The 16,552-nt window shown below is 50.2% G+C and overlaps 1 protein-coding gene across 1 annotated transcript in view; it reads left to right on the forward strand.

Moving 5' to 3' along the window:
- FBLN7 (fibulin 7) overlaps positions 1–16,334 on the forward strand; it is a 48,040-nt gene extending 31,706 nt beyond the window's left edge. The window contains exons 4-8 of the mRNA XM_032410474.1: positions 5,307–5,432; positions 8,131–8,271; positions 9,266–9,403; positions 10,332–10,470; positions 11,876–16,334. Of these exons, the coding sequence (XP_032266365.1) occupies positions 5,307–5,432; positions 8,131–8,271; positions 9,266–9,403; positions 10,332–10,470; positions 11,876–12,248 (917 nt within the window). The 3' untranslated portion in view covers positions 12,249–16,334. The remainder of the gene's footprint in view (positions 1–5,306; positions 5,433–8,130; positions 8,272–9,265; positions 9,404–10,331; positions 10,471–11,875) is intronic.
- The last annotated feature ends 218 nt before the right edge of the window (positions 16,335–16,552 follow it).

A 16,552-nucleotide genomic window follows, 5' to 3' on the forward strand; every position in this document is an offset into this window, starting at 1 on the left:
ATCTTCGTCCTGGAGTTACCCAGGAAAACACAGCATGGTCAGGCGCTGGATGGGACACTTGGCTCACGTAGGGAAGAGACAGAGCAAGATCGGCCTCAGTGGTGGGGGCCGGTTAGGTTAGGGTGGCCAGCAGCTGACACAGGGCAATTCCTGGGGGGGGGAGCACCCCTCTCGTGCTGCAGGGGAGGGACCCTCCAGCCCCTTCCCATGGAGTCTGAAAGACTGAAAGCTGAGGGCCATTGAGTGTGAGCAAGGAGAGGTGGGGAGACACACAGGACAGCCCGTGCAGCCTCGGAAGTTCTAGGAGCAGAACAAAGAATGGCTCATGGAGCATGACTCAGGGACAGGAAACACCCCAGGAGGTGGTGAGCCTTGCACAGGCGGTGTGGGCTCTTTACCTCACGTTAAGGAAGCAGTCCAGGCCCAAGGCCTATTCTTCTTCGGCCAAATGGGGCTCCACCAACTGCAGGCCTGAGACTACCTTTCCCAACAGAGAAGTCAGGTGGTCAGTGGAAGGGTGGGAGATACACACTTGGGAATTACTAGCCTAATGAGAGGACTGAAGTCCACGCACAGTGGTAAGAGCCGCGGTGAGGAGAGGGTAGAGACAGAAAAGAAGTGGCTCCAGACCCAAAGGGCACAGAGAGGTCAGATGGGGAGGAAGGGCGCAGGAGATAGGAGGAGCCTGCGGAGGCTGGAGCCCCCAGGGAACTGGAAAAGCAGGGCTGTGACTCTGGATCGAGGGCTTGGAAGGGTATTTTGCAGGCAGAATAGAGCACACTTTGCTCACCTGCTGCATTCGAGGCCTTTCCTCAGAAACCTCGAAAAAAGGATTTGAGTTGAAAGAGCTTCCTTCACTACAGTAGCCTCTTAGTAGTTACTGAGTGACTGGCTGGCTAACTCACCGAATGATCAAATGAATGAATGAATGAGGCATTATGTTTAAGAAACTGTGAATTTCCTTCCAGACTTCTATCTAGACATATGTACGCAAGTCTTCCGTAGTCAGCATCATCTGTGTATAGATCTTTAACACAAGCAAATCTTCATTAACTCTTCCTTCTAAACATAACCTTTAATGATTACGAAGCACGTCCTCCTAAGGGCTATTCTACACTTTTTTAAAAAAGATTTTATTTGTTTATTAGAGAGAGAGAGCACAAGCAGGGAAAGCGGCAGGCAGAGGGAGAGGGAGAAGCAGGCTCCCCGCTGAGCAGGGAGCCCAATGCCGGACTCCATCCCAGGACCACGGGATCATGACCTGAGCCAAAGTCAGACGCTCAACCGACTGAGCCACCCAGGTGTCCCCAGGGATATTCGACATTCTACTGAACTATTCCTTTGTTGTGTCCAGGTTTTCATAATCATAAATAAGGCCAAGACAAGCAATCTTAAAACACTGTTCACTATGGATAATTTCAAATGCACAAAAGTAGAATAGTATAACGATCCTCACATACTCAAATACAGCAAATTCCTTATTATCTTTAAATATCTAGTCAGGGTAAAAATTCCTCCAGTTGTCTCACATGGCTCATGACCTGAGCCAAAATCGAGTCAGAGGCTTAACCGACTAAGCCACCCAAGCGCCAGTCTCTTGCGACTTTTTATAAAAGTCTACAGTCTCCTCCTCCTCCTCCTCCCTCCCACCACCCCACCCCAATCCCTTGCAGTTTATTTATTGAAGAAAATGGTTTGTTTCCCACAGCCTTGATTTTGCTAGCTGCATCCCTGAGGGGTCATTTAGTGTGATCTTCTGATCTCTTCCTTTCTTTTTGTTCCGGTTTTATTGACATATAACGACATCCAGCACTGTGTTAAGTTTAAAGTGTGTAGCATAATGACCTGACCTCCATTTATCGTGAAATGACCACCCCAAGTTTGGTTCACACCCATCCTCTCATGCAGACATGCAGTAAGAAAAGAAATGGTTTTTCCCTGGCGATGAGAACTCTGAGGATCTACTCTCTGAACAACTTCCCTGTTCACCAACCCAGCGTGTTAGTCAGAGTCCCCAAGCTGCACACCACGTCCCCAGTACTTACTTATCACTGGAAGTTTGGACCTTTTTGGTTTCTGAATTTCTTATAAACTGGTAACTAACTCCGGGGGCTTGATCAGATCCAAGGGAGATTTTTGTTTTGTTTGGGCCCGACAGCGGCAGACACTGCTGCTGGGAAGCCCTCCTCGTGCGGGCTTGTGCCCTGGGAGCCTCACTGCTGTCCCCATGTGGACATCTCTCCAGCCTATTCCTCCAGAGCGACTGGCAGCAATTTCCCCAAGTTCTTGCCCTTTCAGAAAGTGGGTCACTGCCCCACTGGACGCCGGTTTGGTTGGACACCAACTACCTGCCTCCCATCTTCTTTCCCTGAGTACGTTAAATATGCCTCCATGTCTTCTGTTGCGGCTGATTCTGCTGTTGCCATCATCAGTACGTTGGTCTTCTTGCCTGGATGCCCAAAGGATTTTTTTTTTCTTTTTCTTTGAAATCTAATAATCTTATTAGGATCCGCTCCAGTCCCGGCTTACACTGGGCCAGTTTTCGCAAGGGCGGGCCGCAGCTTTTCAACAGGAAGTCTCAGTTGCTGGAGCGCGCTGCTGGCCCCGAGGAACTCTCCAGACTTTCCAGGACAAAGCCCAGTATTGAGGAGATTCTAAGGGGAGGAGGATCCAAATGGAGCCCAACGAAGAAAGTCGGTGCAAGTGAAAGAGATGGCCCAGGGGAAAACAGGAGAGGAGCACAAAAGGGGCAGAGCGGAGAGATTCTGAACCACACTAAAAACAGCCAGGGATGGGCCAGGCAGACGGTCGGGAAGCTGGACCAGCCATCTAGGAAAACTTGTTTCCCCTAAATAGGAGGAACAGAAAAGGACTTTTGTCAAATCCCATGCAAACTATTATAAGAAAAAAAGAGAATAAAAAGTCTCTATGCACAATGAGGAAATGCCAGAAGGACATGGCCAGGAAACAGATGAAGACTATTACCTAATATTTCCAAACAAGCAGAAAGAAATTAGAAAAAGATAAAAACTACGAAAGGACAGCATAAATAAAAATTAGAAAGCCTCAGCAATGAGGTGATTGGAGAAATGGAAAATCTGAAATGAGATGACAGAACACAGGAAAGGATTCGAAATAAAAGGGAAGAAAAGCAGATTGTGCATGTAAAACATGCAGCTCAGCTCCAGGGAAATAGTAAGTGCTCACTGAACAGTAGATTAAAACAGAATTATCAGCCATGCTTTTGGTTCGGCAGCCTCTCCTCAGCCTCTGCCCTCTTTACAGCTCTGAAGTCACCCTGCCCTTAACTAAATGCCACAGCCTGGGACAGATGTGAATGTGATGACAACTGGACTTCAGTCAGGACACAGATGGGGCACCAGGACTGGGCGCTGGGCCGTGGAATGCCTCTAGCCGTTCACCGAGATAAGAAAGTCTGTGGGGAACCTGTCTAGAAATGAAAATCCTGGGCAACAAGGTCCAGACGGGAGATGGAGCCCAGGGTCCTGGGGCACCTGTGCATTTCTCTGTTGAGCCAGTGACACCCCCTACCCCCCCACCCAGGTGCAGCCAGGCCCAGTCCCTTCCACTGGAGGCCCAGAGGGGAGGGACAGTGGTGCCGCTCCCACTGGGGCCAGACTGAAAGCTACTGGTGTTCACCCTCTGGCTCTCTGCCCAGCACGTCACGGCCTCGTGGTCTGCCCACTCTCCGACTCTGCTGGTGAGTGACGGTGGGGCAGACAATGGGCAGAAACGGGAATTCCACGCTCTGTGGCATTTGGGTACGGTGTCATTCCAGACACATTCCTGGAAACCGGTCGTCTGAGAACAGAACAGAACAACCAGGCTGAGGTCACTGAGAAGCTGAAAAGGCTCCTTCCCCAGGGATAAGCAGCCTTTGGACTGTTCTGGGTCCTTTCATGACTAACAGAAACCATCCAACAGTCTATATAACATCCCAGCGACGAGGAGGCAGAAGAGACGCCGAGGTCCCTGCCAACCCACCCACAGCAAGGCTGCTATTCTCATCAGGGGCAAAGCACCTTTCTTTCTCTGGATAGATACAGCAGGAAAGGATGGTCGCATGCCAGCAAGGAGAGGCTTCCAGTTTCCTTTCCCGAGATGCTGTGTTCAAGTCAGTGAACTGACAGACTTCTCTCTTGGGTAGAAAGGGCCTGTGCTCTGTGCCTTATGACTGGGCTTAAAAAAAAAGACTGGGCTTAAGGATTCATAACAAGCAGATGTGGCCTGAGGGTTTAAAAAAATTTTTTTTTCTAATTAGAAAATTTATTGTGGAAAAGTTCATCATTCTGTGGAAGAGTACAAAAAAGTGTAAATAAAGAAAAATTGCCTGGAATCCTCCCACACAGAGAGAAACCTATTAAATTTTTAGGTTTTTTAAATATATAATTTACATTTTTAGATATATAATTTTTAATTATATTAAATATATTTTTAAATATATAATCTCTTTCTATATATAGCTTTCCCACAGGACTGCTATGTATATGAGCAAGTAATATTTCCCTTTCCACCATTTAGGAAATGTCTGAGAATCAAAAGAAAGTCTTCCTTGGGTGCCCAGGAAATGAGCACAGGAGGGCTCCTGGGTGGGAATTTGGAGAGACTTCGTTTTCCCCTTCTCTGGAAACTGTGATGGACCATCTCTCCCTCTTAAAACTCCCCTGAATTGGGTTCTTATTCAAAAGGTGTTCTTCCTGGAGTGCCTGGGTGGCTCAGTGAGTTCAGCGTCCAGCTCTTGATTTCAGCTCAGGTCATGATCTTAGGGTAGTAGGATCAAGCCCTACGTTGGGCTCTGTGCTGGGCGTGGAGTCTACTTGGGATTCTCCCTCTCTTTCTCCCTCTGCCCCTCCCCCTGCTTGTGCTATAAATAAATAAATAAAACCTTAAAAAAAAAAAAAGGTGTTCTTCCTGGGTGCTGGCTGCTAAGGGCAGAGTTGCGGGGGACAGTCTGGCTTGACTCAAAGGCAGGTGGGCCCATGGGGGAGCCCACCCTGTCAATTAGGGAACGGTGCCTCTGCTGGAGCATGGCTGGGTGACGGACCCAGCTCCTGTAGGCAGAGCTCCCCGTGAGAGCGCGGTGTGTGCCCAAAGCCCCGTGGCTTGCCGAATGGTGGGTGGGCTGCAGCTCAGCGCCCTCAGCCCCCTCCCAGCTCCTGCGGCTTGGGGCAGTGGCGAGGGCAGAGTGGGCGAGGAGAAGCCGAAGTCATCCTGCCGCGTAAAGGAAGGTTCATTTTAGAGTTCGAACTCGCCTATCTGTATTTGAAAATGCTTGCTTTTCCTAGACATCAGCGAATGCTCCAGCCAGCCGTGTCAGAATGGGGGGACCTGTGTAGAAGGCGTCACCCAGTACAAGTGCGTCTGTCCCCCGGGGAGGACCGGCAGCCGCTGTCAGCACCAGGCCCAGACAGGTACGGGGCTGCCGAGGGGCTGGGTGAGGCGCCACCACAGGGAGAGGAGCCCCTGGCCGTGGGTCACCAAATGCAGACGCGGCAGGAGCTCAGCTCCCCACCTGGACAGAGGGCTTTTCACCCTTGATCCCTCTGGTTATCTGGGATGGAATTTAGCTCTTTTGTGTGAACCAGCATTTTGATCCTTTTTATGGAAGAAAATGCGGGTAGAGGGACTGACCTGCAGTGTGAAAAGCTCCCCAGACTGGGAATTTGGCCTGAGAAGCTTCCTTGCTCCACCTTCACATGGTCCGCATTTTCTCTGTGGATCAACAGAACGGCTCTTCCTTTCTAATGCCCCCATTGTACCCTGCCAAGTCAGTAGTTACTGATACAGGCCAAAGTACCCTCAGAGCTGGGCAACGAGACATCTGACTGGTGGGGAGCTTGTTTTTTTAAAACAGATTTTATTTTTATTATTTATTTGAGAGAGAGAAAGCATGAGCGGGCAGAGGGAAAGGGAGAAACAGGTTCCCGCTGAGCAGGGAGCCCGATGCGGGGCTCGATCCTAGGACCCTGGGATCGTGACTTGAGCTGAAGGTAGACAGTTAACCGACTGAGCCACCCAGGCGCCCCTGGTGCTGAGCTTATTCTCCACATCTTGAGTCCCAGTATATCCCTAGCCAGAAGGTCTAGAGGGCACAAAGTGGCTGTTTTCACAGAGGGCAAGACAATCCAATAAGGAATCTATGAAGGTTCCCACACTATGCTGTAACCAACATTTCCTGTATAAAAAAGTCAAATCCTAAAGATGTCCTCTTTCTTTGCCAGAAGTCCCTGGAGTGTCCTGCCTGGTTGTCTGGATTTCTATGTGGAATCTGGGTATGGGAAAGAGGAATTGGTGGTTAACAATAGTATCCAGAGAGTAGGAGCTTTGTCAGTACTTGATATTTTTGCATCAGACCCAGTCCAAGGCCAGTTTTCAATCCTGCCCCCAGAGATCTGCTGCTTAATTATCTTGGTTCTATTCAGCTGAGTCAGCCTTGCTGGGAGCTTTCTCAGAACGCAGCTGCCCACCCCAGGAGCCCAGCTCCTCTCCCCCCAGGGCTGCTCTCTGGGGAACCAGAGGCCAGAGGCAGGGCCTTCTCTCCTCCTTACAAACAGAAAGGAACAAGAAGTGGGCCCTCTTTCAACCCAAACGAGCTGGTACTGGACCCTGAATGTTCCAAACCCTCCATGTTAGGGCTTCTGCTGTCAGGACCTTAGGCAGCTGCTTCTCAGGTCCAGGGGGCACTTTATGTATAAAGTATCCCCATGACAAGAATCTCCCCAGGGAGGGGGAAGAAGGAGTGAGCAGGTGCATCTGAAGCCAGCTGATGACCTCATGGTCTCCTTGAACAGCCCAGCAAAGGCCTGCCTTCTTGCTCACCTGGTCCCCCAGCCTGGAGCCTTCCTTCCCATCTTCTCTGCCTGTGTCTGCTCTGAGGGGGAGCCTCTCTCCAAATAGTTTTTTTTTTAATTCATTCACCTTTTCTTTCCCCTATTATAGTAGAATATACATAACATAAAATTTACCATTTTAACCATTTTAAGTGTATGGGCCAGAGGCATTAAGTACATTTACACTGTTGTGCAACCATCCACCTCCACGTTTTCACCTTGCAAAACTGAAACTCTGCCCTTGAAACAGTACTTCCTCATTTCCTCCTCTCCCAGCCTCCCCCCACAACCATTCTGCTTTCCCCTCTACGAATCTGACTACCCTAAGAACCTCACCTCCATGCAGTCACACACTGCGTCTCCTTGGGTCTCCTCTTATGCATCATTACTTTCACCACCGATGATCCTCTACCATCTCCCCTAACCATATGAGAACCCTAAATCCTTTGAAAATGTTCAAAAACTAATTAATTTTTTTTCTGATTAGAAAATTGATGTTCCTGGCGTGCCTGGGTGGCTCAGTCCGTTACCCTTCTGACTTCAGCTCAGATCATGATCTTAGGGTCCTGGGTTCCAGCGGTGCATCCAGCTCCCGGCTCAGAGGGGAGTCGGCTTGTCCCTCTACCCCTCCCCCTGTTCGTGCTCTGTCAAATAAATAAATAAAATCTTAAAAAAAAGAAAAAAAACTGATGTTCCTGGTTTTAAAACAAAAAGCTCAGATAATTTAGAAAAGTATAAAATTACAACCACACGGGCATCGGTTAAGCGTTTACCTTCAGCTTAGCTCATGATCTCAGGATCCTGGGATTCAGCCCTGCAAGGGGCACCCTGCTCAGCGGGGAGCCTGCTTCTCCCTCTCTTCTACCCACCCCACCCCCAGTCGTGCTCTCTCTCTCAAATAAATAAAATCTTTTTTTAAAAAATTACAACAAAAAAGACCCCCCCCCCCCAAAAAAGGTAGTGTTTTACATTCCATAGGTTTAAACTCCAGGGATCACTGTTAGCATTTTGGTGTTTGTTAAGCCTTTTGACGCGGTCCTTCTGTGTGCTGTCGCAGGGTCCGCGGGTTCCCGCAAGGTGCCTTTCGGCCGCGCTCCCCGAGCCCTCCCTGGGCGGCCGCGGGTTTCTGCTCACTTACTCGTCTTTCCTTTCCCTACTCCAGAGTGAGCTCTGAGAAGGGGCCGCGCCCCCGTCCTGGTTCTCCTCCCGGCCCCTGCCCAAGGTTGGGCGCGCGGCAGGGGCGCCCGGGCCCCGCACTGAGGGTGTCTTCTCCCCGCAGCGGCCCCCGACGGCAGCGTGGCCGGCGACCCCGCCTTCAGCCGCGCGCCGCGCTGTGCGCAGGTGGAGCGGACGCAGCACTGCAGCTGCGAGGCGGGATTCCACCTGAGCGGCGTCGCCACGGGCGACAGCGTCTGCCAGGGTAGGCCGGGGCTCTGTAGGGGGAGGGGGAGCGGGGGGGGGTGCCCAGGAGAAGACAGGGCTCCCACCCGCCGCCCTCCTGCTGCGGGCGCACCAGCAAGGCGGGGGCGGGGGGGCGGGGGGAGGGCGGGCAAAGTCTCAGAAAGCCCGGCCCATTTTGCGTTTTAGGTAAGTGTCGACCTAATGGCTGCTGAGACGTAGACATCAGAGGCGAGCATAAGAAATCAAGACTGTGGCGAGAGCAGCCAGGGGTGCCCAGGCTGGCCCCCATCTCAGAGGCCAGCCACGGTGCCATGCAAAACAGCACACCCATCTAGAAGAGCCTCGAGCCCCGCCCCCCGCCCCCCCCATTCCAGCTGCAATCAGGGGCGGGTGACAGAGAGGAGCTCGAGTCCTTGTGCTGGTTAGGAAGGCCTCCTGCGCTGTGCAGGGCTCGGGGACTCAATTCCCTGGCCCCCTCTCCACTTGGGTTTATGAACCCAGCCAACTTTAGCTAACGTCTCCTGATTACCGAAGTGCCTTCTGAGAACGACTCAAACCAAGCGGGCCCAAACCGGAGAATTGGCCAGTTGGTGCGAACTGCCTCATTTTACAGCAGCTGAAATGAGTCCCTCTTCCTCCAACCCCAAAGATGAGGCCAGTTCAGGTGGGGCTGGGATCCAGGCAGTAGTCTGGGCTGCCCACCTGATCTGCCAGCCCCTGCAGGGTCCCCCGTTAGTCTTCAGCCTTAGACAAAGGAACCCATCTAGGGTCTACCATGTAGGGCCCTCTCATCCCTCCCCTCAGCCTCCTGGGCCCTTGGCTGGGGAGGAAGGGGAGCATGCTTGCTCTCCTTCCGGGTGCTCTGCTGGGGATAGGGTTTGCCCCCCCCCCAGGCCCAGCCACTTAGCCACAGTGGCCATCGCCTCCAGCAACTGAGGCACAGCCATCCTGGGTCATGGTTAGTGGCTGTCCACCACACGGCTCCTGGTCACACTGGGCACTTCTGTCCCCAGATGTGAACGAATGCGAGCTCTACGGGCAGGAGGGGCGCCCCCGGCTCTGCATGCACACCTGTGTCAACACCCCAGGTTCCTACCGCTGTGCCTGCCCCAGCGGGTACCGGACGCTGGCTGATGGGAAGAGCTGCGAGGGTGAGTGATGCTGCTACAGAGGCAGGGAGCTGCAGGGCTCGCGACAGAGCCTGGCTGGTCCCAGACAGCGGCTCCAAGCCACTCGGGGAGAAGGAGCAGAGGAGAAGGCAGAGGGCTCCTCTGTGGGCTCAGGTAGAATGTGAGAGAAGATGTGGCTCCCTAGTGACTTCCTAGTGGGGCTCTGCTGCAAGGGTCAGAGGAGTGGGTAACCTGGGACTGGAGAAGAAGATCCCTCCATCCATCCATCCATCCATCCATCCATCCATCTCTCCAACCATCCATCCCTCCCTGCCCTCATCCTTCCCTTCCGCCATCCATCCCTCCATTCATCCATCCCTCTATCCATCCATCAATCCCTCCAACCAACCGTCCATCCCTCCCCCCCTCCCTCCATCCCAGGAGTATTCAAGAAGGCTCAGGTAGGACTGTGCAGATTGGGAAGAAACAGCCTCCAGCTGGGGGGAAGGCAGCAGCAGAGACTTCATACAAAGGAGAGCGAGGACATCTGCATTTGGGGTGGGGTGAGGCTGAGGAGAAAGGCTTTCTGGAAGACTTGACTCTTAAAGGGCCTGATAAATAGCCATTGAGGGGAGACTCCAGGGCCCTTAGGCTGAGGAGGAGGCAGATCTCAGAGAAGCGTCGTGGCCTGGGACCCGTCACACTGCTGTGCTTCTGGCAGCTCTGTAACCTGTCTACCTGCGGGAGGACGGGATTCCGGGGAGGGCAGCTCCCCAGCGTGGGTCTGCAGCACTTCCACAAGGTCTGGATTTCAAAGAGTGAAGGATGACAGGGTTTCCCGTTTGAAAAATAAGTACTGGCTATTTAGAAAGCTCACCACATTCCAGCGCCTGTCCGGGTTTTTCATGTGGTTCTGTGACAGAAGGGACGTCAGGTGATCTTCACTCTTCCTGGGTGTCCCTTATTTCAGATGTCGATGAGTGTGTGAGCCCGCAACTCGTGTGTCCCCAGGGGACCATGTGCATCAACACCGGCGGAGGCTTCCAGTGCGTCAGCCCGGAGTGCCCCGAGGGCAGCGGCAATGTGAGCTACGTGAAGACCTCTCCGTTGTGAGTATAGCCAGGGCCCCCAGGCCGGGCGCCTACATCCCTCACCCAGGCCTCCCCGGGGGGCTGGGCCAGATTCAGAGGTTCTTAGAAGAAGATACAGTTAGATCCAAGGAAAGGTGGAAGGCAGGGAGCTGGGAGTCTGGCTTCTCTGAGCTTCCATTTCCCTTTGGTGGTCGCATTTAATTCACTGCTTGCTGCTATGTGCAGTAGGAACCCAGTTTGCCCTGAAAGGAGTTAATGTTCCAAGTGTTCCCCTGCTGACCTGGAGGATGATGGGATTATAGTCACGCTGGTGCAGCACTGTGGGGGTGGGGCGACACTGGAGGGAAGACCACCGTGGTGACGTTACCAGGAGGCAGGTACATATTACAGATTTGGGAGAGGATCATTTTGTCATGTTCACATGGCTGATAACTGGTCGGTTCCAGTCACGTGGCATGTCCCGTACACTTTGCATTATATTGATAGACTTTTCCACTGGTTTAGGAGGTTTGATTTCCGGTAACCTCAGCACCTAATGGTTTGTTGTTGTTTTTTTCAAAAGGTGGGAGACAGGCCTTTCAGGAGAATAACGACAACTATCACAAAGCACATGTACTTTCTTCTGAAAAAGAGATCACAAGCATCTTAGCATTGTCTTTAGAATGAATTAACTTCACAAGCTCATATACTTGAATTGCTTTTTTGGGCTATAGCAGAGTAGAAGCATCAAGAAGGTCAGTTGGCACTCAAGGGGGCAGTTATTTACTGAGACCGAAGGCACCAAATCTTCCTCCGAAGTCACTCAGTGAAGGGACTGTATGTCATAGCCCCTGGGGACATGCCTGATTATTAGCCAGATGCAATATTCAACCTACATAACTGTGATTATATGAGTCATGAAATATGCTAAATTGTATCTGTGTGTCAGATAAGGTAGAGAAGTATCAGAAGCACTTCCACAAGATCCTGATTCCAAATGGTTAAGAAAGACAGGGTTTCCTCTTTAAGAATAAACGTGGGGTGTTGCAAAGTTCACCTCGTGCTGAGCACCGCATTCCAGGGTGTTGCCAGCTACCTGCTGGGGTCCCACCATTACGGAGAGAGGTCCTGGCACAGGCAGAAGGGGCACCTGGTTTATCTTCCTGGCTTTATTTGTCTGTAAAAACTCTAGTAACAGCATGTATAAAGGTACGTGTACGTGCATACATATACAAACGGGTCGGGAGCACCTCTTCCCTGGCCACACCTGCCATCCGCCACGCTCACCTGCAGTTCTGAGCCTCTGTGCTGGGGGACTGGTGGCTGGGAAAGGGCACTCGGGAGGCCTCTGCAGGAAGGCAGGGGGGCAGACAAGTCAGGTCTGAGCAGTCCCTCGTGAGTCTCCCCAAGGCTGACTCCGTCCATTTTTGCCTCTCTGTTCCAGCCAGTGTGAGCGAAACCCCTGCCCCATGGACAGCCGACCCTGCCGCCACTTGCCCAAGACCATCTCCTTCCATTACCTTTCCCTGCCTTCCAACCTGAAGACGCCCATCACGCTCTTCCGCATGGCCACAGCCTCAGCCCCAGGCCGACCTGGACCCAACAGCCTGCGCTTTGGGATCGTGGGTGGCAACAGCCGGGGCCACTTTGTGATGCAGCGCTCAGACCGGCAGACAGGGGAGCTGATCCTCGTCCAGACCCTGGAGGGGCCTCAGACGCTAGAGGTGGATGTCGACATGTCAGAATACCTGGACCGCTCCTTCCAAGCCAACCACGTGTCCAAGGTCACCATCTTTGTGTCCCCTTATGACTTCTAAGGCAGCCGGGGGGCGGGGGTCACTGTGGTGCGGAGATCTGGGCTCATTTAGCTTCCTCAGAGATCTGGCTGTGGGCCTTGACTGCGACAGTTCTCTCTCCCCAGCCTGCCTTGTCCTTGCCCACCCGCCCACCTGCCCGTGCCCCCAGGTTTCTAGGGCAATGCCGCACACTCTTCTGGGGACTGGCAGAGAAGGGCAGCTACAGGACCCAGACTGTTGCCATCACGTTGTTTTTTTTTTTTTTTTTTTTTTTTCCTGCTTTAAGCTCTTCCCGTAGATTATGCACTTTCTCAAGTCTTTACAGGGAAATGGGCAGTTTTTCAAAATGCTGACTGAATGGCATTGTGAGTGTGAACCAGCTGGGGAGGGAAAAGCTTATTGTCAGTCCTCTGTGTGGTTATAGGCAAGCCTTGTTATGAAGCGGTTCTAGCATGCTGAGGGCCAATCATGCCCTGCTCATGTGGCATAGGGAGTGGGTCTCCTGCCACAGCCCGGCACCGTGTTCTTGTCTGCATTCCCTTCTGTGACATGCCTGCCAGCCTTCTCATCAGAAAGCCACGGCAGGGCCTGGAACCCCCACGCAGATTCTTCTAGACCAAGGAACCAACATTAAAGCCTAAGTTCTGCCTGAATGAATTCCCCTTTGAGAAATCGTATCTCAGAACATAACCTGGTCTCGAAACTGAAGAAATAAAGTCTGCTGGTCCTCCACGCCCACCTGGCCTGTTCCTGCACATGAGTTAGCCCAGTGCCTTCTAGGAAGGGATACCTGGCTCTCTTCCGATCAAGGCTGGACCCACTGGGTTAAATGCACAAGAAAGAAACCATGGAGGTGACCTTGGGATTATGCCGCCAATAGAAACTTGGCTTGGCCAAATGGGAGATTGGTAAGGCCACATCTGGCTGTGGCGAGCTTAAGAAAATGCTTGAATTTACATTGATTCCAGGGCCTCCTACTCCTGATGTAGGAGCCAAGGGACAGTGCCCTCCTGGTGACTGAAGAAGGCAAGCGCTGGCTGGGGCATGGGGTGGGGTGCTGGAGACCGTTCACGTTAAAACTTAAGAGCCAGCTGAACTGGGAGGAGACTTCGGTATCCAAATACATGCTAATTTAGGTGCGATTTCATCAGACATCTTACTTTTAAATTCCTTGTATTTGCCTTGGTTTGAGATGGGGCCAGAGGAAGTGTGTTGCCCGTTTAGTGATCGAGCCATATACCAAGATGGTTTCTAGGAAAAACCTATTCTTGTCTTATTTTGTCAAAGAGTGAGACACAGTCAAGAGCTGGTTTTGACATGTTTCTTCTCCCCTGGCTCAGCGGCAGTCTCTCCAACAGCAGAACGAGGGTCTGCAAATCTGTCTTAGTGGGTTGTTACAAGATTGTATTCAAACTATTAGCCACAGCCTTGCATTTTCAAATGGTGCTGTGACTCGGGTTAGAAACCTGCATGCCATCCAGTCCCCTGTGCAGAACGCCAGGGAGGGCAGTCCAAGGGCATGGCCATGACCCTGAAAGTACAGTGTCATAGCGATGCATTCCTCCTTCCTGCCGGGAGCAGGACTGGTTCCAAGGGGCAAGCCTCTCACCTCCCAGCAGGTGAGGAGTGACTTGGGGAGCTACAGAGTACGTGCCCCACCTAGACTGGTGTATGATGATGACTGGGATGCCACACAAGCCCAGCCTAAACCAGTGGTTTACATCACCAAGACCTCTCATCATCAAAGCTGCTTCCCATTTATGAAATCCCACATCCAGCCCCATCCCCGCAGCACCAGTATATGAATGCCTGGCGGCTTGGGACCCCCTCTTGTGGATGATACCTGGGCCCTTCCTCCCTGGGCAATACCTTATCTCTGCACTCTCTCCTAGCTAGGAGTTGCACCCCTTTCAGGTAAGAGAGCTTCCTATCATTGGCGGGGGGCTTGTAAAACTTGTTATCATGCATAGTTGCAAACATGTACAGAAGTAGAACGGCATGGTGATCCCCACGTCCAAACCACCAGCTTCAACAATTAACACACAGCCAACCTTCCCCCACCTCTTCTCTCACCCCCCGCCCCATGATGATTCTGAAGCAGATCCTGGACATCGTATCATCTCATCAGTAAATATTTCAACATAAGGACTTCTGAAAAAGCTTAACCTCCATACCAATCACACTTAAAAAATTAGGAATAATTCCTTAATACCTTCAACTATTCAGTTATTGTTCAAACTTCTGAGTGCCTCAGGAGTTTTTGTTTGAGTTAGGTCCATGCTCTGTAATTCATGGACATGCCTCTTGAGTCTCCTTCAAATGTAGCATCAGCTCTCAGCTGTTAGCACATGCTGGAATCACCTGGAGGCCTGTTAGAAGTCAGTACTGGGTGGTGTGTCCTGTAGAATTTCTCACAGCCTGGGTCTTCCCGGGTACATCTCTGCAGTGTCTTTTCATATGTTCCTCTGTCCTATTTCTTACACGTTAGTAGTTGTATCGAGAGAGTTAGTCAGAGTCTTCTGGTACTTCTGGTGGGAGCCATATAATCTCTAGTTGCCTCTCTTCTGATGGTAGCAGCCATTCATGATTATTGCTAGACCCATAACTTCTTTAGTGGTTGCAAATGATATTCCAGTGCTGTTGTTTCTTCTTTGTTTGTTAGCTGGCACACTTTATAAAGAGAAACTTACTTCTATCAGTTATTCTTTTGGTTACCCTGAGGATTGGTTTGTAAAGGAAGAGTATAAATTCTTGACTTTTTCCCCTTCCTCAGTTTCCAAGGTAGTTTTCTGGAATTTTCCAAGCTGTCCAGTAAGAGCTGTTTTCTTTTCTTTGAGTACATAATGAACTCATGATTTAAACATATTTCATGTGTGTTTCAATGCATTGCAGTTGTTATCTTTTACTGTTACTCAGATTATCCTATCTTTGGCTCTTGGGAACTGCGTTAAGTTGGCTGATTCCTTTTGACATAACCCTAGTGGTCTTTGATATTTCGTAGTTATCTTGTATGACAAGATGTTTCAAGCTCATCTTGTGTATTTTATGACCCAGCCCTGAAGTTACCCAGTGATTCCCGAGGATCCCTGTTCCTCTTAGTGGAGAATAATAATTAGAGACCAAAATCTGGGTGCTAAGAGTGCTCATTGGTAGTGGTTTGGTCACTATTTCTTGGTGTTAGTGGACAGAACTAGGAAATATGTACTATGAGTTTTGGGGTGTTTTTTTTAACTACATGAGTTTATAATGGTACTTCCAATTCAACTCAGGACTACAGGGTTTTAAATGTAACTTTACTGATTTTACATCTGCTCTTTTACTCGTTCTAAAAACCTCTTTCTCATGATCACCAAAATAATTATATATTGTTTTCAATCCTGAGAATAACCATGCCCAAACTATCATAAAATATAATTACTGAAAGAGTTAAAATTTTCTTTTGCAATTCTTTTTGTCCTTATGGTTTTTGCCATTAGGGATGTTCAGTCAAATTACCATTTTAAAATAACTTGGAATAGTGGTTATGTTCCAAACTTGAATCAGGGTTATGGTTATTCACTTTATTTTGCTTAAATTTTTAGAGACTGCTTTTTTCATTTCAATTTTTTTTATAATTATGTAAACTATGTACATGGCTCCAAAGTCAACTCCATGAAATGAGCTACATTCAGAGAAATCTGTATTCTGACCCAGTCCCCTCCACCTGTTTCCTCCTTCTGCCTTAGATAAATTTTTTTCCATTTCACCCTTCCATTAAATATATGTGTGTATATATATATGTATATACATATATATATATACACTTTCCTTGGTCTTGCTTTTTTTTCCTGTAACAATGTATTGAATATCATTTCATAGAACCGGATAGAATGTTTTCCTATTAAATACTCCATTATGAGGTCATACATACCATTGTTTATTCAACCAGTCACCCCTGATTGACATTTGGGTTGTTTCCAATCCTTTGCTATTAAAAGTATTGCAGCAATATGCATTTGTCTTTTTGTATTTTCGCCTTTGTCTCTCGGAGGTCAATTTTTTCCTCCTTAAGGCTTACACTACTTTCTGTCTGCAACAGTGTATAGGAGTTCCTATTCCTGAATCAAAGAAGGCCCCAGTGGTGTCCCTAGTTCTCACATCTGTGCACCCACCAGACCCTCCTTTGGAAAGACAGAGAGGCCTGAATGTAGGGTTGTTCCACAACTAGCCCCCCTGCCTGTCCTGGACTCCTAGCTGTCAACAGCTACCAGGAGGAGATGAGAGACCAGCCAAGCGGATCACTGACTCATGAGAGATGGAAAGTTAGCTAAGTTTTTGGATAACTT

The sequence above is a fragment of the Phoca vitulina genome, unplaced genomic scaffold (assembly GCF_004348235.1).
Source record: "Phoca vitulina isolate PV1807 unplaced genomic scaffold, GSC_HSeal_1.0 scaffold12, whole genome shotgun sequence".
Taxonomy (NCBI): domain Eukaryota; kingdom Metazoa; phylum Chordata; class Mammalia; order Carnivora; family Phocidae; genus Phoca; species Phoca vitulina.